At 31.0% G+C, this 20,775-nt stretch overlaps 1 protein-coding gene across 1 annotated transcript in view; it reads left to right on the top strand.

The window, feature by feature from the left end:
- The first annotated feature begins 490 nt into the window (after positions 1 to 490).
- Positions 491 to 20,775, top strand: part of LOC134715793 (cubilin-like) — a 31,395-nt gene continuing 11,110 nt past the window's right edge. Inside the window, exons 1-2 of the mRNA XM_063578240.1 lie at positions 491 to 755; positions 20,244 to 20,323. Of these exons, the coding sequence (XP_063434310.1) occupies positions 730 to 755; positions 20,244 to 20,323 (106 nt within the window). The 5' untranslated portion in view covers positions 491 to 729. The remainder of the gene's footprint in view (positions 756 to 20,243; positions 20,324 to 20,775) is intronic.

Here is a 20,775-nt window from a genome sequence, read left to right as displayed (position 1 = left end):
TGACCAAAAGTAAGAGAAGCCAAATAAAATTTTGTCCATAGACCTCCTTGTCCGCATTATCATTACTGTGCTTCAATTTAATTGCACACGATCAACGCTTTAACATAATAATGACAGATCATCTAACTATGGGCGTAAACCGGTGCATTTCAAAAGATTAAAATATCTATTGTCTCTGTTCCTTCTAATGTTGAATCTTATTCGAAAAAGATAAATTTCTAAAAAAAAAAGAAAACAAAAGCATTTTTTTATAATTTTAACTAACAATTCTAGAGACAATTAAATGATAAGAAGGGCTTTTCGTGCGTTTAATATTTTCATGTTTAACTATATATCAAGTATCTTACAGATACAATCTTAAAATTATTTTGTTGGGTCGTTAGAGGTTTATTTGATCGTGTTAGTTTTGAATGTCTACACAATTTTATATTCTATAAAGATTAAAGTAATTCGGTGTATTAGCCATGCGTTAATCCCCTTTAGAATAGAGCAAAGCTTGTAAAGGCTTAGTCTGTAAAATAGAACTCAAGGTGTATAATTATGCAAATAATTGTATGGTAACTTCTCTGGTGCAACCCTTTCTGCAGTGAGGCTTTATACTTTTTTTGTAATATGATATTCGAAGAGACAAAGTGATGATTTTTTTATGGTGAAATACAATTTCTATTGGATAAGGAATGTACCAAAAGTTATCCTTAAAACACAAATCTTTTCCTCTCTTGGGATTTGATGGCTTTTATTTTCAAAAATAAGAGGTAAGTTATTTTATGCAATGAATGATATTGTTTTATTGTCAAGATTTTAAGATTTCCAAATGTTTGCATTATAAAAAATCTGTTTGGAGTATAGTTTAAAAACGAAGAGACTAGCTCTTCTAATTGTCGACATTGACCAAAGTTGCTATTTAACTGGAGAATAAATATCAAATGAAAAAAAATAAAAATATCTTGAAATTGTAAAACCGGATACAGTGTTTTTAAATACAAATTTGAGCTTCTACATTTAATACATGATGAGAGAATAATGTTACTTTATGGGATGCGAAATATTAGGTATCACACCTAAATCACAATATAATAAGATGGAGTGTATAGATCAACGAGACAGCTACGTGAAGATCAAGACATCTTTGAACACTTAAAATTCCCTGTTCGAAATAGCAAAATAAAAAATTCTAGCCAAAAACAAAAACGGTTATCAAATAAATCATTCTAAAAGCAATTACAAAAAATTATATTGTATAGATAATAAGTTTTATTTCTGGAATTAAATAATCTGTTATATATATTGATTTAATTTGAATATGTGTCAAAGGTAAAAAGAGAGTATTTCAACTCTCTATGAAGAAGGTTTTTTTATATGTATCGTTTATTTTATGGTCTGAGGTTTTTGTTTACTGCACTGACTCTAGCATAATAATGATTATGTGCTAAATCAAAAGATATTTCTTAAACCTAAATGTTGTAAAGACGTGATATAACTAGTGTAGAAGTTCTAAATGTTTAAGAGTGACCAGCAGATATTAGGGATATGGCAGTTGTTATCAAATAGTTCGTTTTTATGCATGTTTGTGGGTTTTTTTTAAGTAGTTTTAATGTTTCTGCTGTTGCGTTGTTTCCCTCTGTTTGGTTTGTAAACCGGAATCATTTTTGATTAATCGATCTATTGAACAGTGGTATACTACTGTTGTCTTTATTTAAATCCTTATATAGCAGATTCTATCCACTCATCTCTATCTACTATAATATAAGAAAGTAGTTACTCATCTTCATCCTGCATATAATGCTCTCAAAATTTATCTACTTAATATCATCTTCTTTGTGTAAAATCATACATCTTGTTATATGGTTTCTGTTGGTCTTAAAAGTACCAAACTTTGGGGGATAAGGTTGTAAAAAAACATAAAATGTAAGCCAAATAGTCTATCTAAAAATAATATTTTTAAAGAAATTATCCTCTTTGCAAAATATTTCTTATTTGTAGAAGTGAGGCGAAATATTCAAATGGGACATCGAAACTCATAAGTTGAAGATTAACTGACAGGCAAAACAAATGTAAAGACCAAAAGACAAATAAATAACTGTACACAAAAGACAACTTTTAGTATAAAAACTACAGATTCCGATATTTATTTTTGAGATCTACAACACTGATTTGATCTTTCAAAAATGTTATGCCGTACTCTCTATTGATTGAAACAGTTAAGCATGCAATGATGTCGGACTCCACGTATCAATGTTATTAAACATATAATATTTACTTACAATATAAAGTATTTACATTGTTCAAAAGACAATAGATATGTAGGGTATTTTGGCTATTTTGAATCAGATAACAAGTTTTTATTTTCATAAGGTTAAACTTTCAGATCTTGTCTCTTTGTACCAATGTCGTACCTAACACCGTCGTAAAAAAGATTGAGCAAAAACTAATTGCTCTGATAATTTACAAATGTATCTGTCCTTATAACCTGTGAGATATGTTAAATGCAGGATTATGTTTGCAAAAGACAACTCTATAATCTACATGAAATCTGATATAGCAATTAAATTTTGTAATTGTTATGTAAAAATTGAAAACGGACACTGTTTACGACATGCACTGTTTTGAAAGTTAAAAGTCTCCATGATTATGGGCGTGTCTTCGTATGGACACCAATGAGTTTTCTTTTATACTAGTCTTTAAACAAAAATGAAGAACTTTTTAAAGTAATACGAATAATATGCTTTCGCCGGTAATTAGATGTAAAATTATCCGACAAAAACTTGAGAAAAAGATTAAACAAGTTTCTAAAATTAGCGTAAAAGTCATCCTTCATTTTCCCGCCGTAATCGGTGTCGTATGCTTATTGTATTCAGTCAATATGATTCTTATCGGAATAGTATATTTTAATAGCACTTAGTAAAAATAGAAAACCTACTGTGTTCGTAGAAAGTTCAGCTTTAGATATGACACATACTGGTTTTACATTTCTACTTTGCAATAAAGGGACCATCTGCTTTGATCTCTAATTTTAAATTGCATCGGGAAATGCGTCATTATCATATTAAATAGAAGGTTGAAATTTTCAACCTAATTTATAATTTCAATGTTACTCTTATATAATGTTGCAATTTTTGATAAGTAGTTAATTAAGAAAATATTTCCTTCTAGATGAGGAAAAAAAACTAAATTTAATAGATTATATCGTATTAAAGAAATGATCTTTTACCAAAAGAAACTAGATTGTAATTATTGCATATATGTGTGTAATGAATCGAGCTTCATTGATGTCATTTGAAGATGTAACTACCAAATAACCTTGAAAAATTAGTTGATTAGGATAAATCACCTTCAAAAATTCTGCATTAAAGTTTTTCAAAAGAATGATCATTATTTAAAATATTGGTGTCATTGACCTCAAAAATACAAGTACGCGAATACTAGAAAACAAGAAAACCGCAAAATGCTGACGCAAGCTCTTTTATTCTTTATCTAGTAATTAAGAATGCGTGCTACCTGACTGTGTAACAGCAGCATATGAAGAATAAGGTTTAATTTTCAAGCTAATTTTGTAAGTTTAAAGTTAACCTTTATATAATGATACAATTTTTAATAACATGTTAAGTTAACAGGTCTGAAAAAAAGACTTTCATAACGAGATTATATCTTATAAAAGAAATTGCACTATTAAAAAAATCATTGATAATCATCGCATGTTTTTTGTGTTATAACTCATTGAATCGAGCTGCAATAATGCACAATTTGTAAATGTATCTATTAAATTACCCTGAAAATTACTTAATTAGGATAGATCAATTTCAAGACGTAGGCGAATTAATTCTAAAATTAACTCCTTATTTTTTTAATTATTACATAAATATATCATTTTTAACATTGTGTAATATATAGGAACAGTTCTCAATGATGCAAGTATAAATCTTTGCAAATTTTGTATATTTTAAGTCCTTTTGGGATACAGCTAAAAGACGGAAACGAAACTCCGAATTATGGGGATCAGTGATCTTGTTAGAACACAAACACTTCATTAGTTACAGTAGTTATAAATAGTTCAACTTTCGATGTTTTTTTTTATACAAATGAAAAAAGCCAAACGATGTAAAAGTGTCACGATATTTGTTTTTTAATATTGGAAATGCAAAAATGATACAAATTATGTCCATTAAAATATTTGAAAGATTAATGAAAGTTAATATACAATAATAACATTCAATAAAGAAGCACTTTAAGTTGCATTTAAACACTTGAAAGGGATTTATTGGTCTATAGACTAAAAAGATGTAATTGTTAGTATAATATTCAATAGCTCCAGGTGTTTTCTTTATAAGGTCTGTCTGGTGTTCGGGTTACTCTTATCATAAACGAAGCTTTAGCATTATGAGATCGTACCAACACATTTTTGATTCCATGTTATTATATTCAAATATTTTGTTTAAGCTTATCCGTACGCGCCATTAAAGTTAGTTTTAAAAAAAGTTGTTACAGTATTTGAAGTGATAGTATGAAATAAATATAGAACTGCCGCCAGACAATGTTTATTTCTCCAATTCGATGGTATTCGAAATGATTTTGGCCGAACTTGTTTCATTTTTTTTCTTTCAAACAGCCACCTTATTCTGTCTCCATTCTAATGATATGATGTATGACTGTCAATTGTCAATGGGAAAACTGTTCACCAGGGCCAATTGACGTAGATGTTAGCAATTATACGGTCTTCAACAATGAGCGAAACCCATACCGCTTTTATTCTATAAAAGAAATGTATAATAAATCAAACGAGATAACTATGAACAGCTTCTCTAGTACAGCTGTTTATTTGAAAACTCAGATGGGAAATTTTGTTCTTTAATAAAATTGAGAATGGAAATGGGGAATGTGTCAAAGAGACAACAACCCGACCAAAATAAAAAAACACAACAGCAGAAGGTCACCAACAGGTCTTCAATGTAGCGAGAAATTCCCGCACCCGGAGGCGTCCTTCAGCTGGCCCCTAAACAAATATATACTAGTTCAGTGATAATGAACGCCATACTAATTTCCAAATTGTACACAAGAAACTAAAATTTAAATAATACAAGACTAACAAAGGCCAGAGGCTCCTGACTTGGGACAGGCGCAAAAATACTTTATATTATTCCAAATGATGGCTCTCGTGATCTATTTCAAAGTTTCAAATTTTTTTTTTTTTATAAAACTAAAGTTCCAATGTAAGTCAATGTTCCTTTGTATTTTTACGTATGTTATTTATAAGATAAGATAAGATAAGATAATTTTTATTAACCAATCATGGTGCCCAAAATTTGAGCTATACAATCAAATGAATGAATTACAAAATAAAGCACAGAAAATGTATGTACTTAGTTCAGCTTTCGAGAAATAAATAAAAAAATGGGGCTTCTCATGACAAAATGTTTACTAATACAAGAGATAAAATTAAAAAAAATATATTCTAAATTTATTTATTTTTTCCGATGAAATTGTGTCCTCAAACAAGACGAGGAAATGGGCAAATACTCGTAAACTTTGACCTTTTTTCATAATCAGACTATAATTCTACTTAGATATGTAACATACACAGATACTATTTATATTAGTTACATTCGATAGGACGTAAAGCAAGGACGCATATTTAGATTTAATATTATGATATTAAAGTTTTGTATTAATTTCGGTTATTTTAAATATTTTCATTTTGTATTTGCAATATTTAAGATTGTATCTGCTATAACTTTATACATTTAAAAATGCCAAAATCTGTAATGTGCTACTTAAAATCTTTGAAATTTAAACATTGAATGAAAAGGTATCATAATAATATTTTCTATGGTCAGATGTATTAATATAATCCTTTCTTGTGACATCATTAAAACAAGGAGAATAAATGTTTGTCGAAGGTCTATAACGAGTGCTTCAAGTGTCCTCAATGTAAAGAAAAAAGTTTTTAAACAAAAACCTATACTTTCGCTCTTTTGTGGACATAGCTGATATTTATATAGTTTAATGAAATGAAGAAAAATTCGTAACACAATATTACCTATTTCTCACGATTTGGATATTTTGAATTTATTATACTATTTACATTCCAAAATAAAGTATAAAAATATCAAATGTGACGGAATTTGTACTTATTCGAACTCAGACAAAAATCAGACTTTTTTTTATATAGAGAAAGGCAGATACTATGACAAGGAATAACATATCATTCTTTTGTTTTATTCAAGGTAAGCCAAAATAAACAGTTTTTTTCAAGACTTATACAGTTGACTACAGTCTTGTTCTGGAAATGATATAAACATGTCTCTGTAACAAGCTACCAAAATATCTGAATTGCAAGCAATATCATCAAAAATAGGAAACTCGAATAAGAGTAAAAAAAATTCTTAAATTTTATATTTTTTATCATTCTAAAATATGTTTAAAAAGATATGGTTTATGTTTAACGTGCCATAATGGAGCCCAAATTTTGGTTAAAAATGTCTTCTAGTCTATAACAAATAATATTAAAAAGAGAAGCCGAAATCAGTTTTCAAAAGTTTTTCAAAAGCAAATTTTAAAGTAAAGTAAAAAAAAAAAGGGGGGTCCATAAACATTGGCAGAATGAAATGTCATAAACCAACGGCATATATAAAATCAGGACGATAACTACTGTTCATTCCATTGTCAATATAATACTCGTGTTGATGCAATTTGACGTTCTAACAGTAAATTAATATGTCGCATCTACAGTGCACCATATAGTAACAAATCCTAAAGATAGCATCTTATGCTACTGTCAAGATAAAGAAAAATCAGGAATACAAGAATATTTTCTTAATAGTACAAGTGTGGACACAGATGAGTGTGGATAGTATGTTTGGATGTTTGACAGTGTCTTATGACAATAAAGTTCTATGTTTTTCCTATATGGTGTTAATAACTGTGTTGCACGGTGACAACCGATCTGAGCATTAGGAGTGTTATTTATTTGATATTTTTTTATGTTCAATATAGACATGGGGAGACAGTAATTACATTAGTTACCAAATGATTATGATAGAACATGTTCTACATCTTTGGTTTTGGATACATTTTGTTGCATGGAAGAGCAATTGTTAATTTCTGTGTCGATTTGGTCTCTTGTGGAGAATTGTCTCATTGGCAATCATACCTCATCTTTTTTTATATGTATTTGCTTACTATTGGTATGGTTCTATTTACATTACTTTGTGGTGAATCGTCAGTATCATTAGTAATTTTTTTTGTTAAAATGTCGAATTTCTTCCTCAGATTAGAATACATTTATTGGTTTTAAGTAATGACAATGGCTTATGTCTGACATGATTATTGGGGCTAAATAAGATAGGAAGTAAACCTCTGTGCCGATTTATATCAATTCTTTATATCTCCTCCAAAGCTGGTCGAAGCAAAGACAAATTTTGACCAATATAAAAATGATTTCACCAAAAGAACCTTTGAGAGCATGCTTCAAAGACTCAAAACTGCTCCAAAAGTAATCTGATCGAATTTGAAGCATGTCAAGCAGATATCATCAACATCTACTTAATAAGTCTTAATATGTCTAAATACCTAAAGAGCTATTTAGTACTCAAAAGGTATTGCAAAATTTTTCCTTTTCATTTTTAGGTTTGTTATATGGATACAAATATAAGTGATACATGTACCAATACAGTATTTGTTGTGGTATGCAAGTGTAGTAATTAACATTTACTGTAACAATGTTAATTCACACAAATTAAGAACAAATGAATGGAACAGATACTCCGCAGGGTGCTGCTTTATACGACTGCAGAGGTGGAAACCTGAATGGTTGGGGCTAGTATGGACACAACATTCAAGCTGGATACAGCTCTGAATTTGGATTGTGGTTAAATAGTTGACACAACATAGGTTTCTGACACAGATTAAATGTGGTCTAAGGCCTAAATTAAAATAGTGTTTGTTTCCCCAATCCCGACCCTGCCAAGCCAGGTGTGGAGAGGTAGGTAGGGAAATAATTTTATTTTTCCAAAAAGCTTGAATATTATCGCACGATCCGGCAAGCCTGAAAATCCAAAATGAATAAAATAATATTTCACTTAGTTTTGACAATAAAATTTTATGAGTAGCACCAATTTTGAAGGGTCGGTCAGGATTGGGGAAACAAACAATATTTTATTTTAGGCCTAAGAACTTCAACTTAAAAATTTTAAATTGGACATTTACCTATTTTGGTCCAATATCCAAAATCTAAATATATGGTTAAATTCAGAATACCATAGAACCCGAAGAATTCAATTTTTGATGAAATCAAATAATGTTTAATTTTTAGACCCTTTAGACCTCCATGTGGACCAATTTGATAACCGGGCCCAAATATTAAAAATCTAAATACATGGTTAGATTCGGCATATTGAAGAACCCCATATATTCAATTTTTGTTGAAATGAAACAAAGTTCAATTTTTGACCCTTTGGATCTTAATGTAGACCAATTTGAAAATGGGACAATACTGTGCAATTGAATATTCCTGGCTATTGGCAATACTGTGCAATTGAAAATTTCTTGCTATTGCGCAATATTGTGCAATTAGATATTTCTTGCTATTGTGCAATACAGTGCAATTAAAAATTTCTTGCTATTGCACAATACTGTGCAATTGGAGATTTCATGCTATTGTGCAATACTGTGCAATTAAAGATTTCCTGCTATTGCAGAATACTGTGCAATTGAAAATTTCTTGCTATTGCACAATACTTAGTATAATAATTTTTGACCCCGATTGGGACCAACTTGAAAACTGGGCCCATAATCAAAAATCTAAGTACATGTTAAGACTCACCATATCAAAGAACCCCAAAAATTCATTTTTTGTTAAAATCAAGCTAATTTTAATATGGACCCTTTGGACCTTAATGTAGATCAATCTAAAAACAGGACCAAAAATTAAAAATCTTAACACGGTTAGATTTGGCATATCAAAGAAGCACAATAATTCTTTTTTTTTATGAAAGCAAACAATGTTTAATTTTGGCCCCTTATTCCTTTGGACCAAAACTCCCAGAAATAATCCAAACCTTCCTTTTGTGGTCATAAACCTTTATAGATTTCTATTAACTTATGCTAAAGGTATTGTTAAAAAAAACCCAAGAAAAATGCTTATTTGGGACCCGTTTTTGGTTTCTAAATCCTACACTGTTGGGACTAAAACTACCAAAATCTATTCCAACCCTCCTTGTGTTGCCATAGACCTTATGTTAAAATATCATAGATTTCTGTTTACTAATACTTGAGTTATAGAGCAAAAACCAAGAACAATGCTAATTTGGGCCCTTATTCCTAAACTGTTGAGACAAAAATACCAAAAATCAATCCCAGCCTTCCTTTCATGGTCATAAACCTTGTGTCTAAATTTCATATATTTCTATTGACTTTTACTTAAGTTAGAGTGCGAAAACCAAATGTCTTTGGATGAAGACGATAAGGCCAACGTGATACCAATGTACAACCAAAAAGTTTTCAATTTTTGCGGTCGTATAAAAATGTTCTCAAATCAAATTTCTAATGGAGTTTGCAACAATAATTATTCAACTACTCGTTTTAATAAAACATAAAGTATTAAAATATAAATGTCATACAGTCATGGTGATGATGCCCCCGCTAGCATATAACGTTCAAAAGGTACATAAAGTGAAGCTGCCAAAAATTGAACTTAAACTGAGTTTAGAGGTAATAAGCATTATATACACATTTCACTAAATTTAGTTGAGACAAACTTGAGAAATTTTTCCATTTGTGAAAGGGCATAACCCTAGAATGATAATCAAAGTGCTTGTAATCACTGAATGGCTATTATAGACTGCTTAAATTTATCAGTTGGTAGTAAAGTGAATTTTGCATACCTACATGTATTTCAACTGCAAAAATTTCTGTGGTTGTTTAAAAATTTCAAACATGTACAATGAAATATTGTTTTAGAAATTGATAAGCCTAGATATGCCTTATAATTTTTTTCCCGCATAGTTGAAGGACCATTTACACTCAGAACCAAGTCATCAGTAGGCAGCTAGTACAGATGTATTAAAACAACCTAGCATCATATTCGCGAGTAGTGGTAGTAGCATTCTCGGGTAAATTTGTTCTTTTTTTTTTATAATATGTTTGGTTCAAATCAAAATAGGATGCTTTTATCTCCCTAATACTTACATTGTAAATAGAGGTGATATTACTTTGACAAATCCTTGTACATGAGAGTTTTCTGTCAAATCTTTATTTCACAAAGAATGATTTGCATAACAATGAACTGAGCTCAAAGCAAAGTATTCAATAATACACTTAGACAAAGAGCTAAATTCAGTGATATACTTTGTACTTCAGGTCCTTCATTAACATCCATCAACCAAAACCACATCTCAAAAACATTCCATATTACATGGTTGGATTCAGAAGTCCTGAAAAAGACATGATTTTTTTTATCATATTTTAAGTATATATACACAGGTTAAAACTTTCTTGTGGTACAATCATTCCGTATCTAGCAACTATCAATTTGCTTCATGCACATATTGATATGTGTTGAGTTTACCTCTGTTGGAAATAAGAACAAACAAAACTCCACCTAATTTTAGTCAACAGAAAAAACATTCAAAACTATAAAATATTATCTAAGACTTGTCAGTGTCTATTTACCATTGCCACTGAATCAGTGATATATGTACACATAATTATGTACATGCAAGACTAAAATTATAAAGTACCTATATAAGACTAAAACTGACATTCAGTCTTTACGATATCTTCATTCCCAAAGTCATTTTCAAATCTGACTTCATGGTAAAATAAGATTCCATATCTACAACCAATGACAAGGAAATATCCCTCTAAAAGACTAGCATTTAAATCACAGTTTTCGAAAATGGAAGCTAGGTCACCGTGGAACCTAGAACTAAAAAAATCGAAACAATATATCTTAAATATTTCAAATGCATGTACATGAAATAATATTAATCTCTAAAATTCACCATATTGTTCCCTTATTTATCTTCTGTTCGATACTGTATATCCAGTGGCAGATCCAGAAATTTTCTAAAGTGGGGGCCCACTGACTGACCTAAGAGGGGGCTCGCTCCAGTCACGATTCAGTGATTCCCTATATAAGCAACCAATTTTTTTCTCAAAAAGCAGGCCCCCCCCCCCCCTTAATCCGCCTCTGATATCAACCTCTAGATGTCTTTCAATTACATTCAGTTTAGTGTGGGTTGATGTTTGATTGTTGTACATGTTACAATGAGCAAAGCCCATACTGCAGTCAGCCATAAAAGGCCCTGATAAGACAATGTAAAACAATTCAAACGAGAAAACTAACATGTCTGTTTAAGGTTACATCATCAAAATATGTAGGGTAGGTAGGAAGGTCGGTATTTTCTTTTTATTATTTTGTCCATTTTATTTTTTGCGCCATGATTTTGAATTGTGTGGTCCTTCTTGCATGGTCCGAGTTGTCCATGGGGCGAGAGTTCCCCTATTTATAATGATTGGATTATTTCTTACGGCAATAAAATGGCTTAAAGTGGGTGCTCAAAATAGGATCCGGCAGGTACCCGTAAACAAACATATATTTTTTTGGCCTTACCGAGAGCACCATTGAAATATATACAAATCACGGATCGGATACGCATCAAACTATGTAAGACCTAATTTCAACACCCCTAAACAGTGAATATTTTTATCGCAAACAGTAGAATTTTATTACATAATCTGAAAGATGAAACCTTGAACTTCACAGGAAAAATACTCCCATTGCTGGGAAAAATCATTTAAAAAAGTATCAGTTCAATATGTAAAGCCATTATTATAGCATTTTTTCAACTAAAATAGAATTTTCAGCCAAATAATAGCATCAAAGGCATACACCTTGCTACTTAAAAGTAACAAAAAGTGTTTTTAGTTTTTTTTAAATGTACATGTACTAAATAAAAGATATCATTTAAATCTATTTGTTTTAAGTTTTGAAAAACTACAAAATCCCAATTTGTGACTAAACCTTGCAAATTGAATTTTCTACTAAAAAAAGTGATTTAAAAATCACTTATTTCAGTAAGTCCTCTGCATGACTGAACATGGCAATTTATCAGCTTCCATTTTATCACACCAAAACAGACAGATAAACAAAAAAAAATACAATTGTAGGATACGTTTCTGTAAAATATGATAAAAACATGTTTTTAAATAAATGAATAATACCAAATAGATACACCAAAATTTAAAGCACATTTACAGGAGGGATAAACACAATCATTGCTAAATAAAGGCAACAGTAGTATACCGCTGTTCAAAACTCATAAATCCATGGACAAAAAACAAAATCTGGGTAACAAACTAAAACCGAGGGAAATGCATTAAATATAAGAGGAGAACAACGACACAACACCGAAACTGACCAAGCATCAGACAAAACACCACGAGAATAACAAATATAACATGAAAACCAAATACATGAATTTGGGATAGACAAGTACCGTACCACGTCTTATCTCAAAACTATACATTTCATACTCTATGCATTTATAAATAAATATTGGTTTACAAAAAGGAATATTGATGTGTATGACAGTATGACTATCATGCTTATTCTAAATTGATGGTAAATTCCATGTCAGTATTGTATTTTGTGAATTCCCAGGTAAATGCCATGTCTAAATACAGCTGCTTCATCTATACTATAGCTGTCTGTAAATATATTCTTCCAATCAAGGCAAACCCAGCTGAGTACGGTGTATAAAAACCCACTGAATATCCTCCACCAGTATTTACATGCGTACAGTAAATCCGTTAAAGAGTAAACCCCTCCTATACCCCCCCATTTAATGCACCAAGAATTTCAGGGTTGTAATGTAGGTCATTAATAAATACACACCAAAATTGTACAAAAAACTTGTGTCATGTTTCTGTATACCAAATTATCATGACATTGAGCTGTTTCCTTCAACATATACAAATATGTAGAAATAATGTACATCGTTTTCATTAAGATACCAGATACGACTAAACATGTAAACAACCCCTGAACTACAATGTTATATGGAATCGTCCATAATGTAAACCCCTATAATATACAATGTTGCATGGAATGGTCCATAGCAGGGGAAAGACAGAATTCGCGAATACACGGTTTCCGCTGTTAATGCCAGTGTTATCATGACTGACATTAGGGGATGAAATGCATATAGATGTCTATAAACAGCTGATAAAGTCTATTCAATAGTAACTTTTTTGTTCGTTGAAATGTGTGGGATTGTGCAGCACGTGTCATCATGACATGTGTCCCTTCGCGGCCTTCAGTTTAGATTATAGACTAGAGAAGGGACTAAATGCGTACAAACCTGATGTCAAATGAAGATATACGGAATTCAAATAACGTTCATCCTTTAAATGTACAAAACACAAACACATATGACAATTGTTCACATAAAATAGATAGTAAAATTTTCCAAATGAACGTCCATTAAAATTAAGTCTCTGCTGAATATTTCCCGCGCAAATGTCATGGAATAGACCAAAACGAATTTTAGGTGTGTGTTGTCATTAAAACATTCGGTTCAATGAACACAGTTAGATTAAATATATAAATATGTTAACTATATTTATATTGGTTTTTCAGAAAAGTGACTTTACCAGATTTTTTTGTGGCAAACAACGGTAAATAGCCTATATCATCTTGACATGACATATGAAAACCCCTTAAGCATAATGGTGTGTGTATGGAATAGTCCATGGAATTGTCCAAACCGATACAGGTGAAATACGTAGAATAATATTGCTGTGTCTATTGTTGACACAGCAATAAAATCAGATTTAAGATCCTTATGAGCCCGTAGTGAAGTAAAAAAAAACTGTAAAAAGCCTTATTTAATAAAATTTGCTCGATTAACCTTGACTAATAAAAATTTGCGTGTATAGTGAACCCCCTAAATAAAATAATACTGTGTTCTAAACCACTTCCCCTTTCGGTGATCTACAGAAATGATTTTTTATTATATAGTATGTTAATTTTTGCGCCATGATTTTGAATTGTGTGGTCCTTCTTGCATGGTCCGAGTTGTCCATGGGGCGAGAGTTCCCCTATTTATAATGATTGGATTATTTCTTACGACGGCAATAAAATGGCTTAAAGTGGGTGCTCAAAATAGGATCCGGCAGGTACCCGTAAACAAACATATATTTTTTTGGCCTTACCGAGAGCACCATTGAAATATATACAAATCACGGATCGGATACGCATCAAACTATGTAAGACCTAATTTCAACACCCCTAAACAGTGAATATTTTTATCGCAAACAGTAGAATTTTATTACATAATCTGAAAGATGAAACCTTGAACTTCACAGGAAAAATACTCCCATTGCTGGGAAAAATCATTTAAAAAAGTATCAGTTCAATATGTAAAGCCATTATTATAGCATTTTTTCAACTAAAATAGAATTTTCAGCCAAATAATAGCATCAAAGGCATACACCTTGCTACTTAAAAGTAGCAAAAAGTGTTTTTTGTTTTTTTTAAATGTACATGTACTAAATAAAAGATATCATTTAAATCTATTTGTTTTAAGTTTTGAAAAACTACAAAATCCCAATTTGTGACTAAACCTTGCAAATTGAATTTTCTACTAAAAAAAAGTGATTTAAAAATCACTTATTTCAGTAAGTCCTCTGCATGACTGAACATGGCAATTTATCAGCTGCCATTTTATCACACCAAAACAGACAGATAAACAAAAAAAAATACAATTGTAGGATACGTTTCTGTAAAATATGATAAAAACATGTTTTTAAATAAATGAATAATACCAAATAGATACACCAAAATTTAAAGCACATTTACAGGAGGGATAAACACAATCATTGCTAAATAAAGGCAACAGTAGTATACCGCTGTTCAAAACTCATAAATCCATGGACAAAAAACAAAATCTGGGTAACAAACTAAAACCGAGGGAAATGCATTAAATATAAGAGGAGAACAATGACACAACACCGAAACTGACCAAGCATCAGACAAAACACCACGAGAATAACAAATATAACATGAAAACCAAATACATGAATTTGGGATAGACAAGTACCGTACCACGTCTTATCTCAAAACTATACATTTCATACTCTATGCATTTATAAATAAATATTGGTTTACAAAAAGGAATATTGATGTGTATGACAGTATGACTATCATGCTTATTCTAAATTGATGGTAAATTCCATGTCAGTATTGTATTTTGTGAATTCCCAGGTAAATGCCATGTCTAAATACAGCTGCTTCATCTATACTATAGCTGTCTGTAAATATATTCTTCCAATCAAGGCAAACCCAGCTGAGTACGGTGTATAAAAACCCACTGAATATCCTCCACCAGTATTTACATGCGTACAGTAAATCTGTTAAAGAGTAAACCCCTCCTATACCCCCTCATTTAATGCACCAAGAATTTCAGGGTTGTAATGTAGGTCATTAATAAATACACACCAAAATTGTACAAAAAACTTGTGTCATGTTTCTGTATACCAAATTATCATGACATTGAGCTGTTTCCTTCAACATATACAAATATGTAGAAATAATGTACATCGTTTTCATTAAGATACCAGATACGACTAAACATGTAAACAACCCCTGAACTAAATGTTATATGGAATCGTCCATAATGTAAACCCCTATAATATACAATGTTGCATGGAATGGTCCATAGCAGGCGAAAGACAGAATTCGCGAATACACGGTTTCCGCTGTTAATGCCAGTGTTATCATGACTGACATTAGGGGATGAAATGCATATAGATGTCTATAAACAGCTGATAAAGTCTATTCAATAGTAACTTTTTTGTTCGTTGAAATGTGTGGGATTGTGCAGCACGTGTCATCATGACATGTGTCCCTTCTAGCTGAGACTACTATAACATGTGTTATAGTAGTCTCAGAGTTTAGTTATAGACTAGAGAAGGGACTAAATGCGTACAAACCTGATGTCAAATGAAGATATACGGAATTTAAATAACGTTCATCCTTTAAATGTACAAAACACAAACACATATGACAATTGTTCACATAAAATAGATAGTAAAATTTTCCAAATGAACGTCCATTAAAATTAAGTCTCTGCTGAATATTTCCCGCGCAAATGTCATGGAATAGACCAAAACGAATTTTAGGTGTGTGTTGTCATTAAAACATTCGGGTCAATGAACACAGTTAGATTAAATATATAAATATGTTAACTATATTTATATTGGTTTTTCAGAAAAGTGACTTTACCAGATTTTTTTGTGGCAAACAACGGTAAATAGCCTATATCATCTTGACATGACATATGAAAACCCCTTAAGCATAATGGTGTGTGTATGGAATAGTCCATGGAATTGTCCAAACCGATACAGGTGAAATACGTAGAATAATATTGCTGTGTCTATTGTTGACACAGCAATAAAATCAGATTTAAGATCCTTATGAGCCCGTAGTAAAGTAAAAAAAAACTGTAAAAAGCCTTATTTAATCAAATTTGCTCGATTAACCTTGACTAATAAAAATTTGCGTGTATAGTGAACCCCCTAAATAAAATAATACTGTGTTCTAGACCACTTCCCCTTTCGGTGATCTACAGAAATGATTTTTTACTATATAGTATGTTAATGATTGATTGTAAGTTGCTTAACGTCCACTGGCAAATATCTAGATGATAGGATGTACAAATAAATTGTTTGTCGGTCTACTGAGTATAACCATTGTAATAGTTCAATTGTTAGAAAATTGAGAAACATAAACTTACAACGCCATATTGTTCAGTTACTAGTAGTTGAAATTGTATTTATCAAAAAAAGACAACTTTTATCTAAAATCTATTTGTCAGTTTATGTTGATAGACCATAACAGTACTTTGCTCTTGGAGTCTTCTAAGCGATAGATATATTATTTAATGAACGTGTGATATATATCATAGTTATACAATTGTAAATTTTCATAAACAATTAATGTTTTTTCGAAAAAATTTAATAATGTAAAGTAATTAAAAGATGAAAGACTTCTCTGCTCTCTTCTTTTTATTTTCTTTTCTCTTCTTTAAAATGGAAAAAAGAGACAGAGAGAGAAGCATAAATAAGACTTTGTTTCGGTATAAACGTTTACAGTAGAATGTAATGTGATCGTCGTCTTGTTAAAGACTTGCACACATTTTTTAGCAGTTTTTTTATGTAATTAAAATACGTTTTTTCAAGGCTAGATGATATATCTAATACTTATTACATTAATATGTTTAAAACTAATGAGGTCAGTGCTACTACGTATTGCATTATTACCTTCGATATAAGGTTGTGGCCCACTTCTTATTTTGTTCAAAGAGTTTCTCTTGAACTTAAAACTATGTGATGTTTTTAATGATATGAAGATATTAAGGTGGATTATGTATTTTTCGTGATTATGTTCAATTCATCTTTTATATTGTCAATTTGTTTAATGCAGTTTAAAAATGAAAATTCTATTGAATTAATCATATCAAACTTTAGTTTAAACAATATTTATTAATAAACAATTTCAAGACAAATATTACAATGTTACATAAAGTACAAATATGGGATTCGGAAACAAGTTTGGAAAAACTTTTATAAATCCGTCTCCATATCAAACTTTCCTGATACTTTCATGATACAGGCCATAAAACGACGCCTCTTTAAACAGCAAGTTTTATTCTAAGTATTTTATTTTATTTTATTGTTTTAATCTTGTTTTTCCCGTTAGCTTTTTGTTTGGTTTGATATCTATTCATGTCTATATTTTATTAAGTATACGTAGATGAACAACGAATTAACATAACAAATAAGAAATAAAAGACAAAAATGAAATAGCCATTTCAATTCATATTCTATATTGTGATGTTGCACTAATACTTCGGGTTAGGGTGAAGGTTGGCGCCTGTGAAAACGTTCTGACTCGCTGCATTTTTCTGCACGTGTCCTATGTTATGAACCTGTTGTACAGTGCTTTTCTTTTGTTGATGTGGATAGTACGTGTTTCTCTTTTTCTCGTTTTTTATATAGATCTTTCTTGTTTGAATGGTTTTACACTAGTCACTTCATATAGTTACTGTTCGGTGTGAGCCAAGGCTCCGTGTTGAAAGCCGTACTTTGACCTATTATGGCTTACTTTTTGCAAATTATGACCTGGATGGAGAAGTGTCTCATTGACACATCTTCTTATATCTATTTAGGATTCACCAAAATGCAACTGGCCATTCTATATATCAAGATGTAAATTGATTCTTTGCTATTTGGTGGTCAGTCGGATGCACGTGTTGAAATTTTATTTTTTTATTTATTCCCCATTTACGGACATTATGTTTTCTGATCTGTGGGTCGTTCGTCCGTTCGTCCGTTCGTTCGTCCGTTGGTCCCACTTCAGCTTAAAGTTTTTGGTTGAGGTAGTTTTTGATGAAGTTGAAGTCCAATCAACTTAAACTGAGAACACATGTTCAGATTCCGGAATAAGATCAAACAACAATGATTCGCAAAAAGGAAACAAATGTTGTCAAGATTTTTTATATTTATATAGACATTGTATTTTACAAGTAACAAAACTATTATCTTTTCAATAAGATATTATAATTTGATGTAATCTGCAAAATAATTGAGAGAGAAAATGCTGTTAATTATTGAGAAAAAAAACATGACAATGCTTTCAATAACAAAGGTTTTATTACTAAAAACCTAATAAATAACTCCTTCCTGTCAACCTCTGGAAGGTTAACTATGCACAAATAACTTTCCGAATGCTCTTTTGTATGCATAATGATTTTTAAGTGATAAACCCCTGGCACACGTGGATACTTAAATTTAAAAAATCTGAGTTAGATGACTTAACATTGATCTAATTGAATATAAAGAATAATTCTGACAAATTTAATTACATTTTTTGTTTCATTTCTAATTTTGAAGGTAAAACGATAGTTTTTTGTAGGTCAACAGGTTGTAGACCCTGTATTGCCTTAAATCACACATAAGTACATATTTGATTCAATCAAACGTGCTTCAAAAACTAAATTTGTGATTACTTAAGTAAAGGTTGTGACATTTTTTTGATGTTTTGAGTTTTTTGTTTAAACTATGCAATTAATTTTTTATGTTTTTAAAAAATTTCAATTGTGCAAATGTTTACTCTTTTAAACAAATCCGTGACAATAAAAGGCGAAGGATTTCTTTTTTTTAATCTTCTATCAAATATCACGTAAAGAATGACACCGTTTTCAGTGCATACGATTTTTTTTATCCGGTACGCTTGAACCAGCATGAACAAAAGAGTTTGGATGCCAAACTCCGAAATGTTTTGGAGCACCAAACAGGGAAACCGATTAGAAAAGGTTATTTTTTTCATAGGAAGATTAGGGAAATAAAATGATTTTAAGGCTTAAAATATTAAGAATCAAAATATATCTATCAACTTTGACTAACAACTACTAAACGACAATGAGGTACGATCAAGAATTAAATTTAACAGCAAAACATATCAATTTAGCTTTCCTATTGTGAACTCTCCATTTCTATGTAGCGAAAATTCAGAAATGCCTTCGTATGGATTTATATCTCCCAGTTGATTAGATATACCATAGATTGCGTCTTTCTATCATGTTTTCTAGAAACATGATTGCTGCTTACCAGGAATCCTTTCAACCATGGATTCCAAGTGATAAAAATTAATATTTCCCTTCGAAAGTCTTATGGACGCAGTTATAATTTGTACGACTGATAAGAAATTTTTGTTTCACAGATTTGTTCCAATCCAGAAAGTAAAAATTCAGTTCTGTGTTCTTCGATAATGACATCTCCGAACTAGCGAACGGTGGCACATGTAGAGCAGGAAATGCCTGCCCTTCCGGAGCACCTGAGATAATCCTAGATTTTTGTATATAGTGATAGTGGTGCCCGGTCTTGCGTTTAAAGATCATGTGTGTGTTTGTCCTTTTTCGTTCTTCGCCATTCTATTGTCGGATGTTATTCGAATTATACTATTTGTTGTTCCTTTTGATAAAGTCTACATCATTTTAAAGTATCTTATAAATATTTTCCCCGGGTCATTACAAAAATCCAACATGTAGATTTTACAATAACAGTATATCATCGAACAACCGTCAACAAATTGAGATAGATTACAAATGTCAAAATGCACTTTTAATTATGAAATATTGCAAAGTTGTATGTTAAAATTAAATGATTATTTCTGTTTCTTGTAGGTTGCAAATGTCCGTCACGCCAACAGTACCAAACACAGTGTGCTTAATTTGTGTCTTAACTCTAAAATTCATTTCATCAGGTAAGAATATGTTTTAATGAAACATGTAACAAACACAACTACATCTTTTAAAAAAATGTATATTCTAGTATTTTATATTTGCTTTGTCAATATTTACATTGTACACACTACAGAAAAGACAGATGTAAAGGGGTCAATTCGCTCCAAATTAAACCAGTGATGGACTCAGGTGGTGGGAGTTAGAAGCTCCCTGCAAAAACGGTTAAACCTTGATTTTAATGATGGTAGGTGGCTCTCTGCGGGCACCCCGAAACCCTAGATTGTGCTTGATTTTCAGATGATGAAGACATTATATTTCAATCAGTTAAATTGAGGTCTGGAGTTGGTATGTCAGTAACTGCTAGTAGTCCTTGGTTGGTTAATTTTTAAATCATTTTCATTTCGCTTGGTTTCTTTCGTTACATATTCTGAGTTTTACTGTGCGTATCGCTGTGTGTTTCTTTATTCTCCAT

This window comes from Mytilus trossulus, chromosome 4 (assembly GCF_036588685.1).
Source record: "Mytilus trossulus isolate FHL-02 chromosome 4, PNRI_Mtr1.1.1.hap1, whole genome shotgun sequence".
In the NCBI taxonomy this organism is placed as follows: Eukaryota; Metazoa; Mollusca; class Bivalvia; order Mytilida; family Mytilidae; genus Mytilus; species Mytilus trossulus.
The sequence above is the reverse complement of the archived record's forward strand: the minus strand, read 5'-3'. Positions and strand labels throughout refer to the sequence as shown.